The 17,974-nt window shown below is 58.0% G+C and overlaps 1 protein-coding gene across 1 annotated transcript in view; it reads left to right on the top strand.

Moving 5' to 3' along the window:
* The window catches only part of ADGRB2 (adhesion G protein-coupled receptor B2), a 61,773-nt gene extending 44,123 nt beyond the window's left edge, over positions 1 to 17,650 (top strand). The window contains 19 exon segments of the mRNA XM_074305320.1: positions 1 to 157; positions 241 to 343; positions 573 to 616; positions 1,001 to 1,127; positions 1,853 to 1,956; positions 2,220 to 2,322; positions 2,934 to 3,084; positions 3,660 to 3,729; positions 3,969 to 4,035; positions 4,212 to 4,297; positions 4,842 to 4,943; positions 7,059 to 7,230; positions 8,718 to 8,813; positions 9,375 to 9,414; positions 9,993 to 10,612; positions 14,346 to 14,381; positions 14,833 to 14,931; positions 15,361 to 15,414; positions 17,055 to 17,650. Of these exon segments, the coding sequence (XP_074161421.1) occupies positions 1 to 157; positions 241 to 343; positions 573 to 616; positions 1,001 to 1,127; positions 1,853 to 1,956; positions 2,220 to 2,322; positions 2,934 to 3,084; positions 3,660 to 3,729; positions 3,969 to 4,035; positions 4,212 to 4,297; positions 4,842 to 4,943; positions 7,059 to 7,230; positions 8,718 to 8,813; positions 9,375 to 9,414; positions 9,993 to 10,612; positions 14,346 to 14,381; positions 14,833 to 14,931; positions 15,361 to 15,414; positions 17,055 to 17,279 (2,456 nt within the window). The 3' untranslated portion in view covers positions 17,280 to 17,650.
* Positions 17,651 to 17,974: the final 324 nt, after the last annotated feature.

Raw genomic sequence — 17,974 nt, 5'->3', positions numbered from 1 at the left:
AACTATCCTGTGCTGGGCCCAGGGGGCCGGGCTGGGCCACGTACTCGTGGCCCCCTCAACCTGCATCTCCCTTCCCCCCAGAAACTGACGAATCCTCCTACTTTGTGATCGGAGCTGTGCTGTACCGGACTCTGGGCCTCATCTTGCCGGCCCCCAGGTAAGGGCCAATCTGGGGACCCTCAGGTGAACCCCCCACAGCCCTCGCTGTCCCAAGTCCTCACCCCGCTCCCTTGTCCACAGGCCCCCGCTGGCAGTTAGTTCCAGGGTCCTGACGGTCACAGTACGGCCGCCCACCAGGCCGACAGAGCCCCTCATTACTGTGGAGCTGTCCCACGTCATCAATGTGAGTGATGTCAGGGGATGCCTGGGCCCAGGTCCCTGGGGTGGGAGTATGGAGACCCTGGTTTCTCTGCCATCTCCGCCACGGCACCCCCTCTCTCTGCCCCAGTGTCCCACGGCTGCCCTTGTTTTGGTCCTCCGCCCTCACACTTTTGCAGGGCTGGGCGGGGGGAAGGAGAGCGGCCTGGAGGCTAGGCTGACTGCTCCTGACCTGGCATTTCTCTGTCCCACAGGGTACCTCAGATCCCCACTGTGCCACATGGGATTACTCTAGAGCGTGAGTACATGGGGGCCCAGAGGCGACTAGACTGGCCGTGGACCCGGGCCCCGGAGCCCAGCCTGGCCTGGCCGTGGACCCGGGCCCCGGAGCCCAGCCTGGCCTGGCCGTGGACCCGGGCCCCGGAGCCCAGCCTGGCCTGGCCGTGGACCCGGGCCCCGGAGCCCAGCCTGGCCTGGGGCAGAGCTGCTCAGGGCAGTGGGAGGACCCGGCTAGGCCACTGACTGACTCGCCCTCACTGTTCCGCTCCCCCTGGGCATCCCTCTGTTGGGGGCGCCACCCTCCAGACCCCAGGCACTCAGACCGGCCCCAGGCCATGGACCAGAGGCAGGGCCTCCTCAAGGCCCCTCTGCCTTCATAACCAGGCTGCTTCCCCATCTGTAGGGATGCCAGCTCCGGGGAATGGGACACGGACAGCTGCCAGACCCTGGAGACCCAGCCTGCCCACACGCGTTGCCAGTGCCAGCAGCTGTCTACTTTCGCCGTCCTTGCCCAGCTACCCAAGGACCTGGTGAGGGGGTGTGTGCAGTGTGTGAAAGAGAGAGCCACTCTGGAGTTTCGTGTGTGTGTGTGTGTGTGTGTGTGTGTCTGTGGACATCACCACGAGGCACCGTAGGGACTAGTCTCCCACTCCCGCCTTTGCCCCTCCCCCCCGGGTGGCTTTGCCATGGAGAGCTGCGGAGGAATCTCTGCTCGCATGGCCCGTCCCCATTCTGAGGCTCAGTTTCCCCATCTGTAAAACCAGAGAGATAGGCTGGGTAACATTTAAGGCCCTTCTTCACTGATCTCCCGGGTTCTAAGGGCCCTCCCAGCTCTGACATCCTATGTTCTAAGGGTCCTCCTATCTCTGACCTCCTGTGTTCTAAGGCCCTCCCAGCTCTGACATCCCGGGTTCTAGGGGCCCTTATCTTTTTACATTCTGTATTCTAAGTTTCCTTTCATCTCTAACATTCCATATTCTAAAATTCTTAGCTCTGATCTTCTGGGTTCTAGTGTCTCTGTCCCCTCCAATATTCTGTATTCTCTGTTCCTTCTCCCTCTGACCTCCTGGGTTCCGAGGCCCCTCCTAGCCCGGACCGCCTGTGTATAATCCCTGTGACCCAAGCAGGAGTCCCCAGCATGGACAGTCCCAGCCTGGCCCCCATACAGAATCCCTGGGGGAGCAAGCGCTCCCAGCTACCTCTCTCCTGAGGCCCTCCATCTGCTGCTCCCTGACTCCCCCTCTCTCTGGCCTAGAGTCTGGAGCTCTCAGGTGCCCCCTCCGTGCCCCTCATGATCGGCTGCGCTGTCTCCTGCATGGCCCTGCTCACCCTTCTTGCCATCTATGCTGCCTTTTGGAGGTGGGTGCACGCATGTGAGGGCCAAGAGGTGGTGGTGGAGGGAGGGAGGCAGCTGGGAGGCCGGTGAAAGAACCTGGAATTCAGAGCCTAGAACCCAGGTTCAGGATGCTCATCCTGCCCTCTGTCAGCTGTGTGGCCTTAGACAAGTCCCTGGCCTGGGCACAGACGGGCCCTTTGTGAGCGCTCTGGGACACGTGTGACCACCCCTGCCCCCCAGCCCCTCCGCAGTGAGTGTCTCTCCCCATGCCCTTTCTGCCCCCCAGATTCATCAAGTCCGAGCGCTCCATCATTCTCCTGAACTTCTGCGTCTCTATCCTGGCCTCCAACGTGCTCATCCTGGTGGGGCAGTCCCAGATCCTGAGCAAGGCAGGTGCCGGGGAGGCGGGGGCTGTCTGGGGCCCCTGGGGGCCGTGGGGGGCACTCACACCCCTCTGCCTGTGGCAGCGCCGGCTCGGCGTCTGCGTCTGTCCCTGAGCTGCGTCTGAGCGTGGGTGGGCTCCCGCCTCTCCTGGCTGCCTGAGCATGTCACCGGGCCTGTGTCGTGCTGTATGTGGGCGCTGGAAGGGGGGGCTCTGGGAGCCTCTGACACGCTGAGAAGGGGGAGGGGGCCCGGCGCCCTCCTGCTCCACAGGAGCCTAAAGCGGTGCCAGCTACCGTGCCCGACCCGTTGGAGAGCCAGCAGGGGTGCCCCCAAAGCCAAGGTCGGGCAGCATGAGCGTGTGAAAGGGCCTCCTTTTGGAGTCAGGGGGCCCAAGTTCAGATTTTGCCCACTCCTTGTGAGCTCCGGAGCACTCCCTCTAGTGGCGAGAGTTCTGCACCCCCAACACAGACCTGTCTTTAGTGTCAGTTTCCCAGGTGGTGAATGGGGAGAATCGGCTTGCAGGGGTCTCAGGTTCCTGGGGGTAAAATTTGTTGGCCATCGGGGGGCGGGGCCATAGAGAGGGGGCAGCTGGGGAACGAGCTCCCTCCCGTTCCAGGGCGTCTGCACCATGACGGCGGCGTTCCTTCACTTCTTCTTCCTCTCCTCCTTCTGCTGGGTGCTCACGGAGGCCTGGCAGTCCTACCTGTCCGTCATCGGCCGCATCCGCACGCGCCTGGTCCGCAAGCGCTTCCTGTGCCTGGGATGGGGTGAGTGGGAGAGCGGCAGAGGAGACCCTGGGTGGGGCTCCAGACCCACTTCCCAGCTCAGAAACAAGGGCTGGATCCGGCCCCTCCAGGGCCCCTGGGCCCGCTCTGCGGCCCTGGGGTCTCCAAGGGGAGCCTGGGCTGGGCGGGAACTGGCCCACAAACAGACCGGGGGAGAGGCTCCTGGCCCGGAATGAGGAGTGGTGCCCTCGGAGGCCCCCGAGCGTCTGCCTCCGCTGGGAGGGAGGGAAGGATGTCCCAGCCCCTGCTCAGTGCGGTCCAAAGTCATCGTGTGATGGGGCCTGGGGGAGCAGGGCTGCCTCCTCCCGGTCTGAGACCCCGTTCAAATCCTAGTTCTGTTACCAATTCATCATTATCACCTTTGGGGCCTCAGTTTTCCTATCTGTAAAATGAGCTTCAAGTCTCAGCCTGGGCTGCACCAACACATGATGGCCAGTATGCTGGGTCTCCATCTGGCCGGAGGCAGGAAGAAGATCCTGGCCTCCCCAGTCTGGCCTCCCTCCCTCCCTCTGCCAGCCTCCCCAGGCTCCTGCCTCCTGACTGCCCTCTCTCCCCAGGCTTGCCCGCTCTGGTGGTGGCTGTGTCAGTCGGCTTCACCCGAACGAAAGGTTACGGCACGGCCAGCTAGTACGTGAGGCGCTCAGAATGGGGGGGGAGGGCTGGGGAGGGGGATGGTGTGAGGGTCTTTGGGGGAGGGGGCTAGGACACAGAGGGGCTTCCTCGGGGTGGTTTGGCTGAGTGAGGGCCAGAATGGGACTGGGGCGAGGGTGCAGAGAGCGCTGCCTCAGCTTACCCCTCTGTGAAACGAGGAGGTCTGGGTGTTGGGATTGGGGGTCCTCTGTCTGACAGCCTTGTTCTTGTCCCAGCTGCTGGCTCTCCCTGGAGGGGGGGCTTCTCTACGCCTTCGTGGGCCCCGCGGCGGTCATCGTTCTGGTAGGTGCTCCTTGCCTCGGGTCCTTGGGCACACTGGGTGGCGGGTCCCGCGGGGGTCAGCCGGACCATCCCCCTGCCTCCAGGCCAGGTGGCCGGGCTCCCTGTCATGGCTCACTTCACGCCCTGGTGGGGGGGACTCTCTGTGGCACCCTGTGACCCCCCCCACTTTTTCTCAGGTGAACATGCTCATTGGAATCATCGTGTTCAACAAGCTCATGACCCGTGACGGGATCTCCGACAAGTCTAAGAAGCAGCGCGCTGCGTAAGCTAGACCCGGTCCCGGGCCCTGCCTCTGCCGCCCACCCTGGGGGGCCCCGGCCCTGGCATCAGGGGCGTCCAGGGTGTCCCTAAGTCCCCCCGGAGGGCCTGCGGCTGCCGACACCCCCACCGAGAGGGCAGGAGGGCAGGAGGGCAGGAGGGGAGCAGTCTTCCCTGAGAGTCATGGAAGGAGCACCAGACTCGAGAGCAGGACACTGGGCTGAGATCCAAGGTCCCAAAGCTTTGAGCCAGGAGACAAGCGGCCTCCCTTCTTCTGGCCTCAGTTTCCTCATCTGTGAAATGGGGCTAATGACACTGACCCGTCTCCCTCCTAGGGCTTCTTCCAGCCAAGTGCTTCTGCCCACTTTGGGCGGTCTAAGAGTAGGCAGCTGCGGTGGCGAGCAGGGCCGCGGCCTGGCCCACACTAACCGGGCTCTCTCTTTCTCTCGTCTGCCCTTCCCTCCCCCCCGCTCCGGGGCTGGCTCTGCCTCCGTCTCTCCCTGGTTTTCCGTCCGTCCCTCTCCTCCCCCGTGTCTGTGCCCCCCAAGCCCGCAGCGGCTCCCCTGTGCCAGCCTCCTCCTCCTCCCCTGCTCGGCCTGTGGAATGGTCCCCAGCCCCCTGCTCAGCTCGGTCACAGCCAGGAACGCCATGTTAGTCCTGCCCCATGGGCGGGGCGGGGTGGGTGGGGAAGGGGGGCTGGGCGGAGGGGGAGGGGGGCTGGCGCTGGGGGAGCTCAGGGACCTTCCTGGAGAAGGGGACCCAGGGGATGGGCAGCCCGGCCTGCTCTGTCTCCTTGCTTGAGAACCCGAGGATCAAAGACTCTTGGGCAGCCATTAGTGTCCCGAGGAATCCCAGCGCAATTCACGTCCCTTCCCCCTCATCTCGGTTTTCTTACCCTTAAAAAAGAAAAAGAGGGGGAGAGTTGGTCCCATGGATCTCTCTGGTCCCTTCTGACCCTCAGTCCTTTGGGAACCTTGGGAGGAGGGCAGCCTCTAAAGCTGCCCACTTGCAGCAGCTTTGGCAAAGAAGTGGTCAGTTCCATCTCTGCTTGGAGCTCTCTGGTGACGGAGAACTCACTACCTCCCAGGAGGGAGCCCATTCTCCTCTGAGACAGAATCAGTCTTCTCCGCACCTTCTGCTCTGCCTCCTGGGGCCAAACGGAGCAAGGATCTGAGCTCTTCCTTATGACAGCCCTGCAGATACTTAAAAGCCTGGTGCAACTCTACCCCCTCCCTCCCATTAACCCCCACTTTTCTTACCTAAACTAAATAGTTCTTTCCATTGATCTCGGGACGAGGGCTCCAGGGCCCTCAACAGCTTCCAGCTTGTTAGTGTCTCACTTGTGATGCCGTGAGCCCGGACAGGCCCTTTAGTCTGACCCTTGCCATCCTCACGGGCACTAGGGCCAGGGGGAGGCGCCAAGTATGAGGAGGGTCTTGCCAGCCATTCTCCTTCCCTCAGGCATAGGAAAACCTCAGTCCTCCTCCTCCCCCCTCAGCTCCGGAGGGACGTCAGGGCAGGGACAAAAATCAGACGGGGCCTCTGAACGAGGGCTGCCAATGATGTCGTTGGGCCTTCTGGCACGCAGGCCCAGCTCCCTGCCTCCAGGCTGCAGAGGGAGGAGTGTGGGCTTGGGGGAGACTCCTCCCCAGCCCCTTTCAATCACTCCTCACCCTCTTATTCCCCTCTCTTCATCTTGTCTCTGCCACTCTTTCAGTCTCAGAGCTTCTATCTCTCTTGGCCTCTCTCTGTTTTTCTGTTTCTCTCTGTCTCTCTCCTCTGTCTTTCTCTGTTTCTCTATCTCTTGTCTGTGTCTCTGTCTGTCTCTGTTTATGTCTCTCTTTGTCTCTCTGTCTCTATTTGTGTCTGTCTCTCTCACACACACAACCCCCTTCTGTCTCTCTTTGTCTCTGTCTCTCTGTCTGTCTTGTCTGTCTCCCTGTCTCTGTCTCTCTTTGCCTTTGTCTCTGTCTCTGTCTGTCTGTTTATGTCTCTCTTTGTCTCTCTGTCTCTATTTGTGTCTGTCTCTCTCACATATACAACCCCCTTCTGTCTCTCTCTGTCCCTGTCTCTCTGTCTGTCTTGTCTGTCTCCCTGTCTCTCTGTCTCTCTTTGCCTTTGTCTCTGTCTCTGTCTGTTTATGTCTCTCTCTGTCTCTATTTGTGTCTGTCTCTCTCACATATACAACCCCCTTCTGTCTCTCTCTGTCCCTGTCTCTCTGTCTCTGTCTCTTTGTCTCCGTCTCTCACACCCCCCCACTTCTGTATCTGTCTCACAACGGTTCCCCCTTCTCTGCATTTGTCCCTCCCCTGCGTGCCCCTTGGTGGGCACAGACCTCCACTTGTTTCTCTTCGGGGTCTCCTCTGGGAGGCTGCACAGCATGGCAAGAAAGGGATGCTCTGAAACCCAAACCTGTGTTCCAGGCTTGCCTCTGGTGCTTACTGCCTGTGACTTTGGGCAGGTCACTCACCTTCCTGGTGCTGCCTCAGTTTCCCATCCTGTAAAACGAGACCACGTGAGGTCTTTGAGCTGTCATCCTGTGGTCTGTCTGTCTCTGAATCTCAGTTTTGGTCTCTCTGCTCTCCTCTGTCTCTCTCTGACTGGGCCTGACTCTCCTGCGTGCAGAGCTCATCTCTGGGTCCTTTCTCCTCGATTACCTTGGAGGTCCCTGCAGCTCCAGCCCAGACGTCCCAGCCTGGCCCCTGGGGATCGTGGGTGCGCCCGAGAGCCGACGTGCCCACCTGTCGTCTGTCTGCTCCCTGCAGGGCCTCGCTCTGGAGCTCCTGCGTGGTGCTGCCGCTGCTCGCGCTCACCTGGATGTCCGCTGTCCTGGCCATGACGGACAGGCGCTCCATCCTCTTCCAGGTCCTCTTCGCCATCTTCAACTCTGTCCAGGGCTTTGTCATCATCGCCGTGCACTGCTTTCTGCGAAGAGAGGTGGGAACCCGACCCCGTCCCCCGGCCCTGACTCTGGGGGCTCTGTCCCCTGGCAGTGCAGAGGGAGAGGGTGAGGACTGGAGAAGGGCCTGATCCTGAGCTCACAGAGTGCTGGTCACAGGGACCATCCCCCCGGCCAGGCTCAGTGCCCTCAGTGGGGCCATCACTGACCAAGGCTCCTGGGAGGCTCAGGCACAAGTGGGGGAGAGCAGAGACCCCTCTGAGGGTCAGCAGCTCTGTCCCTGGTCTGGTGGTAGAGGAAGGGCAGCTAGGTGACGCAAGGATAGAGAATCCAGTCTCAGGCACTTCCTAGCAGGGTGACCCTCTGTTTGCCTCAGTTTCCTTATCTGAAAATGAGCTGGAGAAATAAATGGCAAACTTCTCCAGTATCTTTGTCAGGAAAACCCCAGATGAGGTCACAGGGAGTCAGAATTTAGGTCTCCTTGCCAAGAGAACAGCTTTGTTCTGCCAGTGTTCCCCAATCCTGGACAGCCAATGCTCCTCCAAGGAGGATCCACCCCATGAGCTCCCAACTTGGGTCTTTCTGGGCTTCTCCAGGGGCTGTCTCTCTCTCTCTCTGTCTCTCTCTCTGTCTCTCTCTCTGTCTCTCTCTCTCTCTCTCTCTGTCTCTCTCTCTGTCTCTGTCTCTGTCTCTGTCTCTCTCTGTCTCTGTCTCTGTCTCTCTGTCTCTCTCTGTCTCTCTCTGTCTCTCTCTGTCTCTCTCTCTCTCTCTCTGTCTCTCTCTCTCTCTCTCTCTCTCTCTCTCTCTCTCTCTCTCTCTCTCTCTCTCTGTCTCTGACTCTGTTTCTGTCTCTACATCTCTTCTCTTTCCCTCTCTCTCTCTTTGTCTTTGTCTCCTCTCTTTTTTCTCTCTGTCTCTGTCTCTGTTTCTCTGTCTCTCTCTCTTTAAATCTCTCCTCTCTGTGTCTCTCTTTCTGTCTCTTCTCTCTGTTTCTGTCTCTTTTTTGTTTCTATATTTGTCTCTCTCTGTCTCTGTCTTTCTCTCTTTCTCCATCTCTCCATCTCTCCCATCTCACCTTGCCCTTTCTCACCTAGCTTCTGGATGTCTCCTGGCCCCCAGATGCCCATCTCTCCCCAATTCCAGTCTCTCCCCAGTCCTCGTCTCCTCACTTTGTTCCTGCCCTCCTCCATCTCTGCACAGCCTTCCATCTCTTCCTCCTCTATCTCATCCCTGCTCTCTCTGTCTCAGGATGGGAGGATCTGGCTTTATTTTTTCGGGTGTAGGCAGGACAAGCCCAGGGGTGCATGAGGAGGGAGTCAGGCTGGGTGGGAAGGATTGGGGATAGTGAGTAGCTGTGTCTGGGAGGATTGAAGAGCTGAGTTGGACCCGAGAGCCTGGGCAGCTCCCAGCCTTCCCGGCAGGGGGGGGGGAGGAGCTGGATAGGTGGAGTCATAGGTTAGGACCCTACCAGGGTCCGGCTTTTCTGCCGGGTCCAGGACCCAGTGATGCCTCTTGCCTGGCTTAGGTCCAAGATGTGGTGAAATGCCAGATTGGGGTTTGCAAGAGCCAGGATAACGAGAACTCGCCCGGATCCTGTAAGAATGGGCAGATCCAGGTCATGGTGAGTGATGTGGGCAGGGCAGGGCAGGGCAGGGCAGGTGGACACCCCTGGAGCAACTGGGGCCCTCTTCAGCATGTCCTCTTAGCCCACATCATGTCACCCCAAGGGTTAACCTTGAGGAGGACTGAGACTATGCAGACAGAGCTAGCCCCCTACTTGTAGGGTTGGGAGAAAGGATGGGGGAAAGGGCTTGGGCCCCTGGCACATAAGAGCACCATCATGGTGCAAGAGGCTGAGTCCTGCATGGTCAGGAGAGCTGGCATCTTGTCTCGCCCTTGCCACCAATTCACTGGGAAACTTTGGGCAAGACCTGTCTCTTTCCTGGGCCTCAGTTTCCCCATCTGTAAAAAGAAGAGTTAAATCTGATCTCTAAGGTGCCTTCCGCCTCAAGCTTCTCTATTTTAGGGCGGCTTTCTAGCTCGATTTCGCTTCCTCCCACCAAGCTTCAAGGAAGGGAAGAAGGGAAGGTCTAGGGCAGAGGAGGAGAGCCTCTTCCTTCCAGTGCCCCTTTTATCCTTTTTTTTCCCTTCTTTCCGACCCCCTTCCCCTCTCTGCCTATAGACAGATTTTGAAAAGGATGTGGACTTGGCGTGTCAGACAGGTGAGGTGTGAACGCTTGGGAGTGGTGAGACCCCAGCTGGGGAGGGCAGGGGGGAGAGGGAGCCCAAGTGGGAAAGGGAAAAGGGAACACCATTGCTAAGAACCTGCATGTGGAAGAGTCCCCTTACTGGGCCACGAGGCGTTGGGGGCTCAGGTAATCTGCCCAGGAATCATTCAAGGTACCAGCCCTGGCCAGAAAGAGGGGCTTTGGGCAGGAGGCATGTATATGTAATGTAGAGGGGAAAGGAGGGGACGGAGGAGCACGTATGTGGGGGCTCGAGGGCAGAGAATAGCATTCGTGGCCCTGAATTACTCTGTGACTCCTCTCTGGCTTCAGAGCGGGTGACCTGTAAGGGTCCTTGCTGTGATAGGCTGTGAGTCTGGGGTCCCTCTCCGGGATCTGAGACCCCGATCCAGGACCAGTCAGGCAAGGCTTCACCCATGCTTTAGAGGGATGGAGATGGAAGCTCGTTCATCTGGGTCCGGGTCTGTCCTGGGAATGGGCTTTGCGGCAGGGCTCGGAGGCAGGCACGGTGCCCATCAGTGTTCCTGAGTCCCCTCCTTCTGCCCTTCCCCCAGTTCTGTTCAAGGAAGTCAATACCTGCAACCCCTCCACCATCACGGCCACCCTGTCCCGCCTGTCGCTGGATGAGGATGAGGACTCCAAGCCCTGCCTCATGGGCACAGAGAGCGGGCTGAACTTCTCCCCACTGCCAGGCAACATTTTGGTGCCCATGCCAGTGCCCTCTCCTGGCGTGGGCGAGGCCTCCCATGCGCACGACAGCAACCCCGTGTACATGTGTGGGGAGAGCAGCCTCAGGCAGCTGGACTACACCTGGCTGCGGTCCGGGGACCCCGGGGGCGAGGGGGAGTACACGGTGCTGCCCCGGAGGACTCTGAGCCTCCAGCCTGGTGCCCGCGAGGAGACCAAGCGGGCCAGGCCTGAGGGCACCCCTCGGCGCGGGGGGAAGGGGTTGGCCCAGACGGAGGCCTACCCCAGCTTCCTGTCCGTGGACCATGTGGGCCTGGGTCTGGGCCCGGCCTATGGAACTCTGCAGAACCCCTATGGGGTGCCCTTCCAGCCCCCGCCCCCGGCCCCATCAGGCGCTCGCCAGGGCCCCACCCCCGAGCCGGGCGAACGCAGCCGCACCATGCCCCGAACTGTGCCCGGCTCCACCATGAAGCTGGGCTCTCTGGAGGTGAGCAGGCTGGCGGGGAGGAGGAAGGGCAGGAGCGGCCCAGGCCCGGGGCTGCAGCCGGGCTCTGTCTCTGGCACCTTTGGGGAGAGCCGCCAGGCTCGAGGCCGCTTCCCTTTGCCTTTTGGGCTTAGAGCTTTCCTTGTTCATCCTCCCGAGCCTTCAGTTTGACTCAGTAACTCTCCCATGTGTGGAGGACCAAATTCTGGGTGGGGGAATAGGAAGTTCAGGAGAGACCCAGGGCCTTCCCCTGTGGAACTTGGGGATCTATGGCCAGATAATAGGGGGAATGGGACCAGCAAAGCAGAACCCAAGGAGCTTGGTGCAGTCACAGGGGAGATGGAAGGATGGGGGAGGTCAGGGGAGGCTTCCTGGAGGAGGCAGCATTTGAATTGAGCTTTAAGAAGACAGCTAAGAACTCAGAAGGCAAACAGGCCCTCGGACCAGCGCGAGCCCACGGAGTCACAAGAACGTAGGCGGGGAAGAGGGTGGAGGTGGGGAGGTCTAATGGGGGGCTGTCCCAGGAGTCCCGGAGGCTGGAGAATGAGGGCCTCTGATGTATAGAGGGGGAGTGGAGATGAGGAGAGGGTTCTGGAGAGAAGGCAAAGGATGCGAGGGGGGAAGTCGGCCTGGTAAGTGGTGACAGGAATTTGAGAGAGAAAATAAGTTTAAGGGAGAACTTTCTGGCAGCCCCCAAACTTAGAGGGCGACCTCCCTGAGCCTTTTCTGTCTGTCATCAAAGCTTGGTTTCTCCCTGAAACTGGGGGACTTGATATGAGAAGGTCAACAGGGTTCGCGAACTTATTAGTTGCTCTTCTCTAGCTCAGACTGTCTCTTGGATGATGTTGGGATGATTCTTTCCTGTCCCATTTCTAGTCTGCTCCTGAAGTGTCCACAGAGGTGGGATGATGAAGGCCTTTCTTAGAAAGGCTGAATTAGAGAGGGCTCAGGGAGGCTGTCCGAATGGTTTAAGTAGATGGGCTCAAGGTCCGGATCTGGGGGAGGGCTTTGAGAGTGGAGGGGGCCAGACAGAGAAGAGAAGGAGAAAATGGTGATAGGGAGTGGCTGGTGGGGTAGGACGGGAAGTCCAGAGGTGACAGTAAGCCTTAAGCAACTACTGATCCAGTTGGGAGGAGGAGCAAGTCCATGAGAGGGATGGAACCTCTTGGCCCAGATGTCATGGAGTCCGAATGTCCATGGGGGACTAGGAGTGTGGGAATCACTTGCAAGAATCACGGAAGCCATGAGAGTGAATGAAATGGTCAAGGGAGAGAGGAGAGAAAGGGAAGAGCTGACCCAGGCAGAGCTCTGGGGGGGGGGGGGGGGTAGAAGGAAGAATAGCTAGAGAGAAGCAAGGTTGGGCAGCTGGGAGGTGGTCTCATGGAAGGCGAGAGAGTCTCCCTGCAGACTGATGGCATGGGACAGGACGAAGAATTGAGGAAAGGCCGCAGGACTGGGGAACCAGGAGGTCACTAACGGCCTTGAAGTTTTTTCAGCCATGTGGGAGGGGCTAGAACGTAGGCAGATTAGAAAAGTGAAGGGGGAATTGGGAGGCCTGGATGCTCTTCCTGGAGCTGACTCGCCCTGTGACATTGGCTAAGTCTCTTCCTCTGTAAGAATGAGGAGTTGGACTAGGTGACTTCTGAAGTTCCTGCAAGTTCTGAGATTTAGTGACTTTGGGATCTGGATGCAGGGAAAATGGGGGGGGTATCCCAGCCCAACCCAGGCCAGTGAGCGACTGGTTCTCAGTTTTAGGCAAGGGGATTGTGGGAGGGGGGGGAGAGAGAGAGAGAGAGAGAGAGAGAGAGAGAGAGAGAGAGAGAGAGAGAGAGACAGAGACAGAGAGAGAGAGAGAGAGACAGAGAGAGAAAGAGACAGAGAGAGACAGAGAGAGAGACAGAGAGAGACAGAGAGAGACAGAGAGATAAAAATAACAAAGAGACAGAGACACACACACAGAGAAACAGAAAGGGACAGAGAGAGGAAGAAGGAGAAATAGAGAGACACAGAGAGATAATAGACAGAAAAGACACACACACACACAAAGACAAAAAGAGACAGAGAGACACACACACAGGACAGAGATGGAGAGACAGAAGGACAGAGAGACAAAGAAAGAGACAGAGATGGAGAGAGACAAAGAGAGACTGAGTCAGAGAGAGAGACAGAGAAAGATGGAGAGAGAGAAGAAGGAGGAGGAGGAAGAGGAAAGAAGGGGAGAAAGACAGAGATAGAGATTCAGACACTCAGGGAGCAGAGAGACCGACAGAGCACCTCATGGTAGGAGCTAGGATTTTAAGATTGAGAAACAGAAGAAATCTTTGCTGTTCATTTCAGTCCGACAGGACTGACCCTATTGGGGATGTTCTTGGAAGAGAGATCGGCGTGGTCTGCCATTTCCTTCTCCACCTTATTTTACAGATGAGGAAACAGAGGCACACGGGGTTAAGTGCCTTGCCCAGAATCATGTAGCTAGGACTTACTGAGGCCAGATTTGAGCTCAGATGTTCCTGCTTCCAGGCCCGGTGCTCTCTCTCCCAGCTCCCCTAGAAGCAATCTCAGAGCTGCTCTCCTCTAACCCCTTCCACTGGGCAGATCCTGGCCACGCCTAGGACTCGTCCGAGCCTTCGTAGGTGGGAAGCAGCAGAGCCAAGGTTCACCCCCAGGGCCTCTGACTTCAGATCCTTTGTCCATTTTGGTCCATCCAATCCAGTCCAACGGTCAGTCTCTGTAAAGAGCTTGCTGTGTACAGTCCCACACTGAGTTCTGGAGATGCGCGAGGAAAGAGTGTAAATAGTCTCTGCGCTGAGGGAGCAAACATGCAAATGGGGGCGGGGTGGGATGCCCTAGCCCCCAGAGAATCCCCTGACTCCCTGCTGTCTGTCCTTTGGGCCCAGTGACCCGTCTCAGCATGTCACACACTCACACACTAGCTAGAAGCAGCCTTAGTGGGGATGGCACCAGCAGCTGGGAGAACAAAGACTTCCTACAGAAGCCGACTCTTGAGTTGAGTCTAAAAGAAACCTAGAGCTTCTAAGGGGCATTTATGGAGCACCTTCTGTATGCTCAACACCATTATGGGTCCTTGGTTACAGGATCTTTCAGGAACTGTTTGTCTCCAAGAGAAGGTGCGATGCCCTAGGGTGTTTATGGACCGGGGAGAGGAAGAGATGGGGAACGGAGCAGGGAGAAGTGTGGGCAGTGGGGAATGGTCATTGAGTCCGTCCTTGGCCGAGAGTGGGGACGGTTCTCCCTTGGAGGCTTGCAGAGGAAGAGGAGGCTCTGGGAGCCCTCTGGATGAGGGGAGCTGGTCTCTGGGGGAGCACGTGGGCCTCTTGTCGCCTCTCCATCTGCGTGTGTATACCCGTGCTCTCGTGTCCCTTTGCGTGCCCATGGGTGTCCCGGGAGCTGGGGGAGCTCGGTCGGCCTGAAGGCCTTAGGAGGAGTTGAGTCTGAATTATGCCCATGGAGAAGCCCTTGTAATCTTTGCCCCTGCCACCCCTCTGGCTCCATTATTCTACCAGGGTCTTCTGTAAGCTTGGACGGGTCAGCCCCCTGACCCGGGGAAAGTCCCCATGGTTCCTCCATAGTAGAAGGACAAGGTAGACCGAAGGTGCCCTTGGCTTTCTGACACCAGATCTCACCCCAGAAAAGTCCTTTTACCATCACTCCCAGTCATGCACTAAAGCAGTTTTTTCTCCCTTCCCTCCCAATATCCCACCCCCAACAACCTCAGCGGAAAAAGCTACGCTATTCAGACCTGGATTTTGAGGTAAGGGTACGTGGGGAGAATCTCCTTATGCTCCATGGTTTGGTCCCTCGGCCCCCCCCCCTTGCCCCGGTCCTGGAGAAAAAGGAATTAGGACACTTTAGAACCCGGGCTCCAGGTACTAGAGGGCACCATTTTGGTAGGATCGCTCAAAAATCAGCATTTTTATTCAAGACCTTTCTTTGGTGAGAGGGGAATAGGGAGAGGCTAGATCTCTCCCAGGAAGCAGTGGGAAGGGGGTGACCCATTCTCTCAGTCCCCAGTCGGACCAGCTGAGGTGACTCCAGGGCTACATCTGGAGCCATTGCCCACTAGGATCTGAAGCTGAGCAGCATTCAGGGGATGAGAAGACAGGTGGCTCTGGGGGCGTGCCTAGAGGGCAAAGGGACCATCTTAGGGGAAGGGCCTGGGGAGGGGGAGGAACTCTTCTTCCTGAGCCTCCCCATCCCCTCAGAAGGTGATGCACACACGGAAGAGACACTCGGAGCTCTACCACGAGCTGAACCAGAAGTTCCACACCTTCGATCGCTACCGGGGCCCGACCTCAGGCAAGGTGAGAAGAAACCAGATATATCTTTTCCTTTTTTTTTTTTTTTTTTTTTTCACTGAGACAGTTGGGGTTAAGTGACTTGCTCAGGGTCCCACAGCTAGTAAGTGTTAAGTGTCTGAGGTAAGATTTGAACTCAGGTCCTCCTGACTTCAGGGCTGGAGCTTTAACCACTGCACCACCCAAACTAGCTGTATCTTACAGCACCATGCAATGGCACTGATTTTAGTGTCAGAGGATCCAGGTTCAAAAATCTCTTCCCATCCCCTAGGTCTCTGTTCTCCCTGTTTAGGATGCTTTGGCTCACTCTGGGGCCCCTGCATTTTTCCTGGTCCCCCATGGCATGACAGAGGGTGACCCAGCTGGGCATTCTGTGGGCACGGGTGGCTGGGAGGGTAGAAGCCCTGACACTTGACTCCCTTCCTCCCTCTGCAGAGAGAAAAGCGCTGGAGTGTGTCATCAGGCGGGGCTGAACGCAGCGTTTCCACTGTAAGTGATGGTCCTGGGGTCAGGGTGGGTCTCGGGAGGATCCGGGTCAGTGGCCGAGATGGAGTCCCCCATCCCCCGGAGCACCTGAGGGATTCACGATCTCGCTGCCCTTGGCTGAGACCCGCATGGGCAGAGTGCGGGACTGCATTAGTGTGCAAGGGGGTGGGGAGGACTCTTCCCTTGCTCATCCTTTTCCCTCCTAAATCCCTTAGAACTGCATTTTCTGGGCAGGCAGGCCTGGGGCTTCATTGGACGCAGTTTGGAGGGAGGATGAGACCCCAGCACACCGGCTGTTCAGGCTGAGTGGGAGATAGAGCAGCCGTCCTCGCCCCGGGCCCCAATATGTACTGGAAGGCGACATCCTGGCAGTGTCAGTGGTGGGGGAAGAGCCGGGACCCGGGGCTGGGGAAGCCAGCTTCTGGCTCCTGCTTCTGGCTCCTGCTTCGGGGAGGAGGCCCAGAGCGTCCTCCAGCCAGCCGGGGCAAACGAGACCTCTGGGGGTCCCATGTGCCCTGACGCTACTCGGGGCTGTGCAGAATGTAGCCACTGGTCCTGGCCTAGTGCAGAAAGGCCGCAGAGGTTAGAACAACGTGGCTCCGTCGTCTCACTACCCGGGACCTGGCCGGACTCCCCTCCCTTCCTCCTCAGGGCCCCGTTCTGTCGGGGGCCGCCTGAGTCACCGTGGGAGGGCTGTTTGTCTCTGCGTGCCTCAGTTTCCTCCTCTGTAAAACGACAGGGAAAGGAGTCTGACTTGGGACCCAGGTCCTTTCTGGCTCAGGCTGTTTGTGGGGGAGAAAAGAGCTGGCAGGGAAAGAGCACAGTGACTAAGTAGGAGAGCAGCTGGAATCCCAGCCCAGGTCTCGGAGGCTCCCCCAAACCTCAGTTCTGATGCTCTTGCTTTGACCTTCTGAGCTCGAGGGCCCCATTCTGGTTCTGACATTTGAAGTTCTACGAGCTCCTTGGGTTCTGTTCCATGTTCTAAGACTCCTCCGACTCGGTTACTTCAGGTCTCTTTTTGCTACGACGTTCAGTTTTCCGGGCCCCTCTCCCGCTCTGACATTGCCCTCTAAGTCTGACACTCGGGTTCTAAGGCTCCTCTCAGCTTTGATGGGGCGCTCTAAAGTTCCTCCCAAAGTTCTCTACTTGAAATCCTAGCCTAGAGATCTAAGAACTGTAAAGGATCACTAAAGGGAGAGCGGGCAAATGCACTCAGAGTGAACTGGAGTCAGCAAGGGTGAAAGCTGTTTAACTTTTTCACCTAGCAGGTAAATTTTCAGGGGAAGACAGGTGAGAATGCTCCCTGGAGGCATGAAGGGAGAGTGGCTTGGGCAGCCGTTGGGGTCACTCTCTCTCCCCACTAGCAGCGGCTAAGTGGTGCTGAACACAGAGCGCCAGACCTGGAGCCACGGATTCCTGACTTCAAATGTAGCCTCAGATAACTAGTGTGACCCTGAACAAGAAACTTACCCACTTTCTGCCTCAGTTTCCTCAGCTGTAAAATGGCAACAACAATAGCACCTACCTCCCAGAATTGTGTAAATGAGATAATATTTGTGTAAAGAGCTTAACATAATGCTGAGCATACAGTGGGTGCTTAATAAATGCTTTTTTTCTACCTGTTTTTCTTTCTCCCTGTCTAGGAGAAGATTAGCCCAGGAGAGAGACCCCCTTCTCAGCAACAGCAGCAGCAGCAGCAGCAGCAACAGCAGCAACGACATCAGAGTTGGAGCACCTTCAAGGCAATGACACTGGGCTCGCTGCCCCCCAAACCCCGCGAGCGGATGGGGCTGCACCGGACACCCCGCTGGGAATCGGCAGGCCTGGGTCTGGATGCATCTGACGGTGACTTCCAGACAGAAGTGTGAGCCCTGGCCAGTGTCCAGGCATCTATAAATATATATATATATCTCTATTTTCACACTCCAATTTGGAAAAAAACCAAGGAGCCAGGGACCCCCCTTTTCTCTTCTCGTGTGCGGTCTTGGCCCTTGGAGGGAGACACAGCCGGACTCTGGCTCCAGACAAGGTGGAGACCCTGGAGACGAGAGGGGTGGGCTGGACTCCAGAGACCTGCTTCTGGCCCGGGGAGGAGGCACGAGAAGGGGCCCCCTCCTCATTTTTCAGAGCCTATAGCCCCAGGCCACCATGTCTCCTGCCCCCAAGCCTGTCCGTGCGTTTGTCTGTCCCACCCGGGGCTGGGGGAGATCTTTGTTGGGAATAAAGTTCGCTCTGTGGATTTGCCTGCCAAGTGACCTTCTAGATTGGGGGAGGGATCATGGGGTAGTGAGAGGATGGGCTGCGTTTCACTCAGGGCCTGGCTAACCCCTTCCCCATTTTCTTGACTCTCAGCCCAGCCAGAGTTCTTGTAAAGGAGCTTGGGCCGCAGAGTGTGTCTAGTGGGGACCCTAAGGAGCTCAAGGGTCTGTCCCAGTCTTGGGACTTCCATGCTGGAAAGCCAGCAGAGCCTTCCCACGCTGAAAGCGTTCTAGTTTCACTTAAGCACCCAGGACGCCGAGACTCAGTCCTGCCTGCCAGGGCCCCTCGCCCCCGACCCCCAAAG

The sequence above is a fragment of the Sminthopsis crassicaudata genome, chromosome 3 (assembly GCF_048593235.1).
Source record: "Sminthopsis crassicaudata isolate SCR6 chromosome 3, ASM4859323v1, whole genome shotgun sequence".
Classification (NCBI taxonomy): domain Eukaryota; kingdom Metazoa; phylum Chordata; class Mammalia; order Dasyuromorphia; family Dasyuridae; genus Sminthopsis; species Sminthopsis crassicaudata.
The sequence above is the reverse complement of the archived record's forward strand: the minus strand, read 5'-3'. Positions and strand labels throughout refer to the sequence as shown.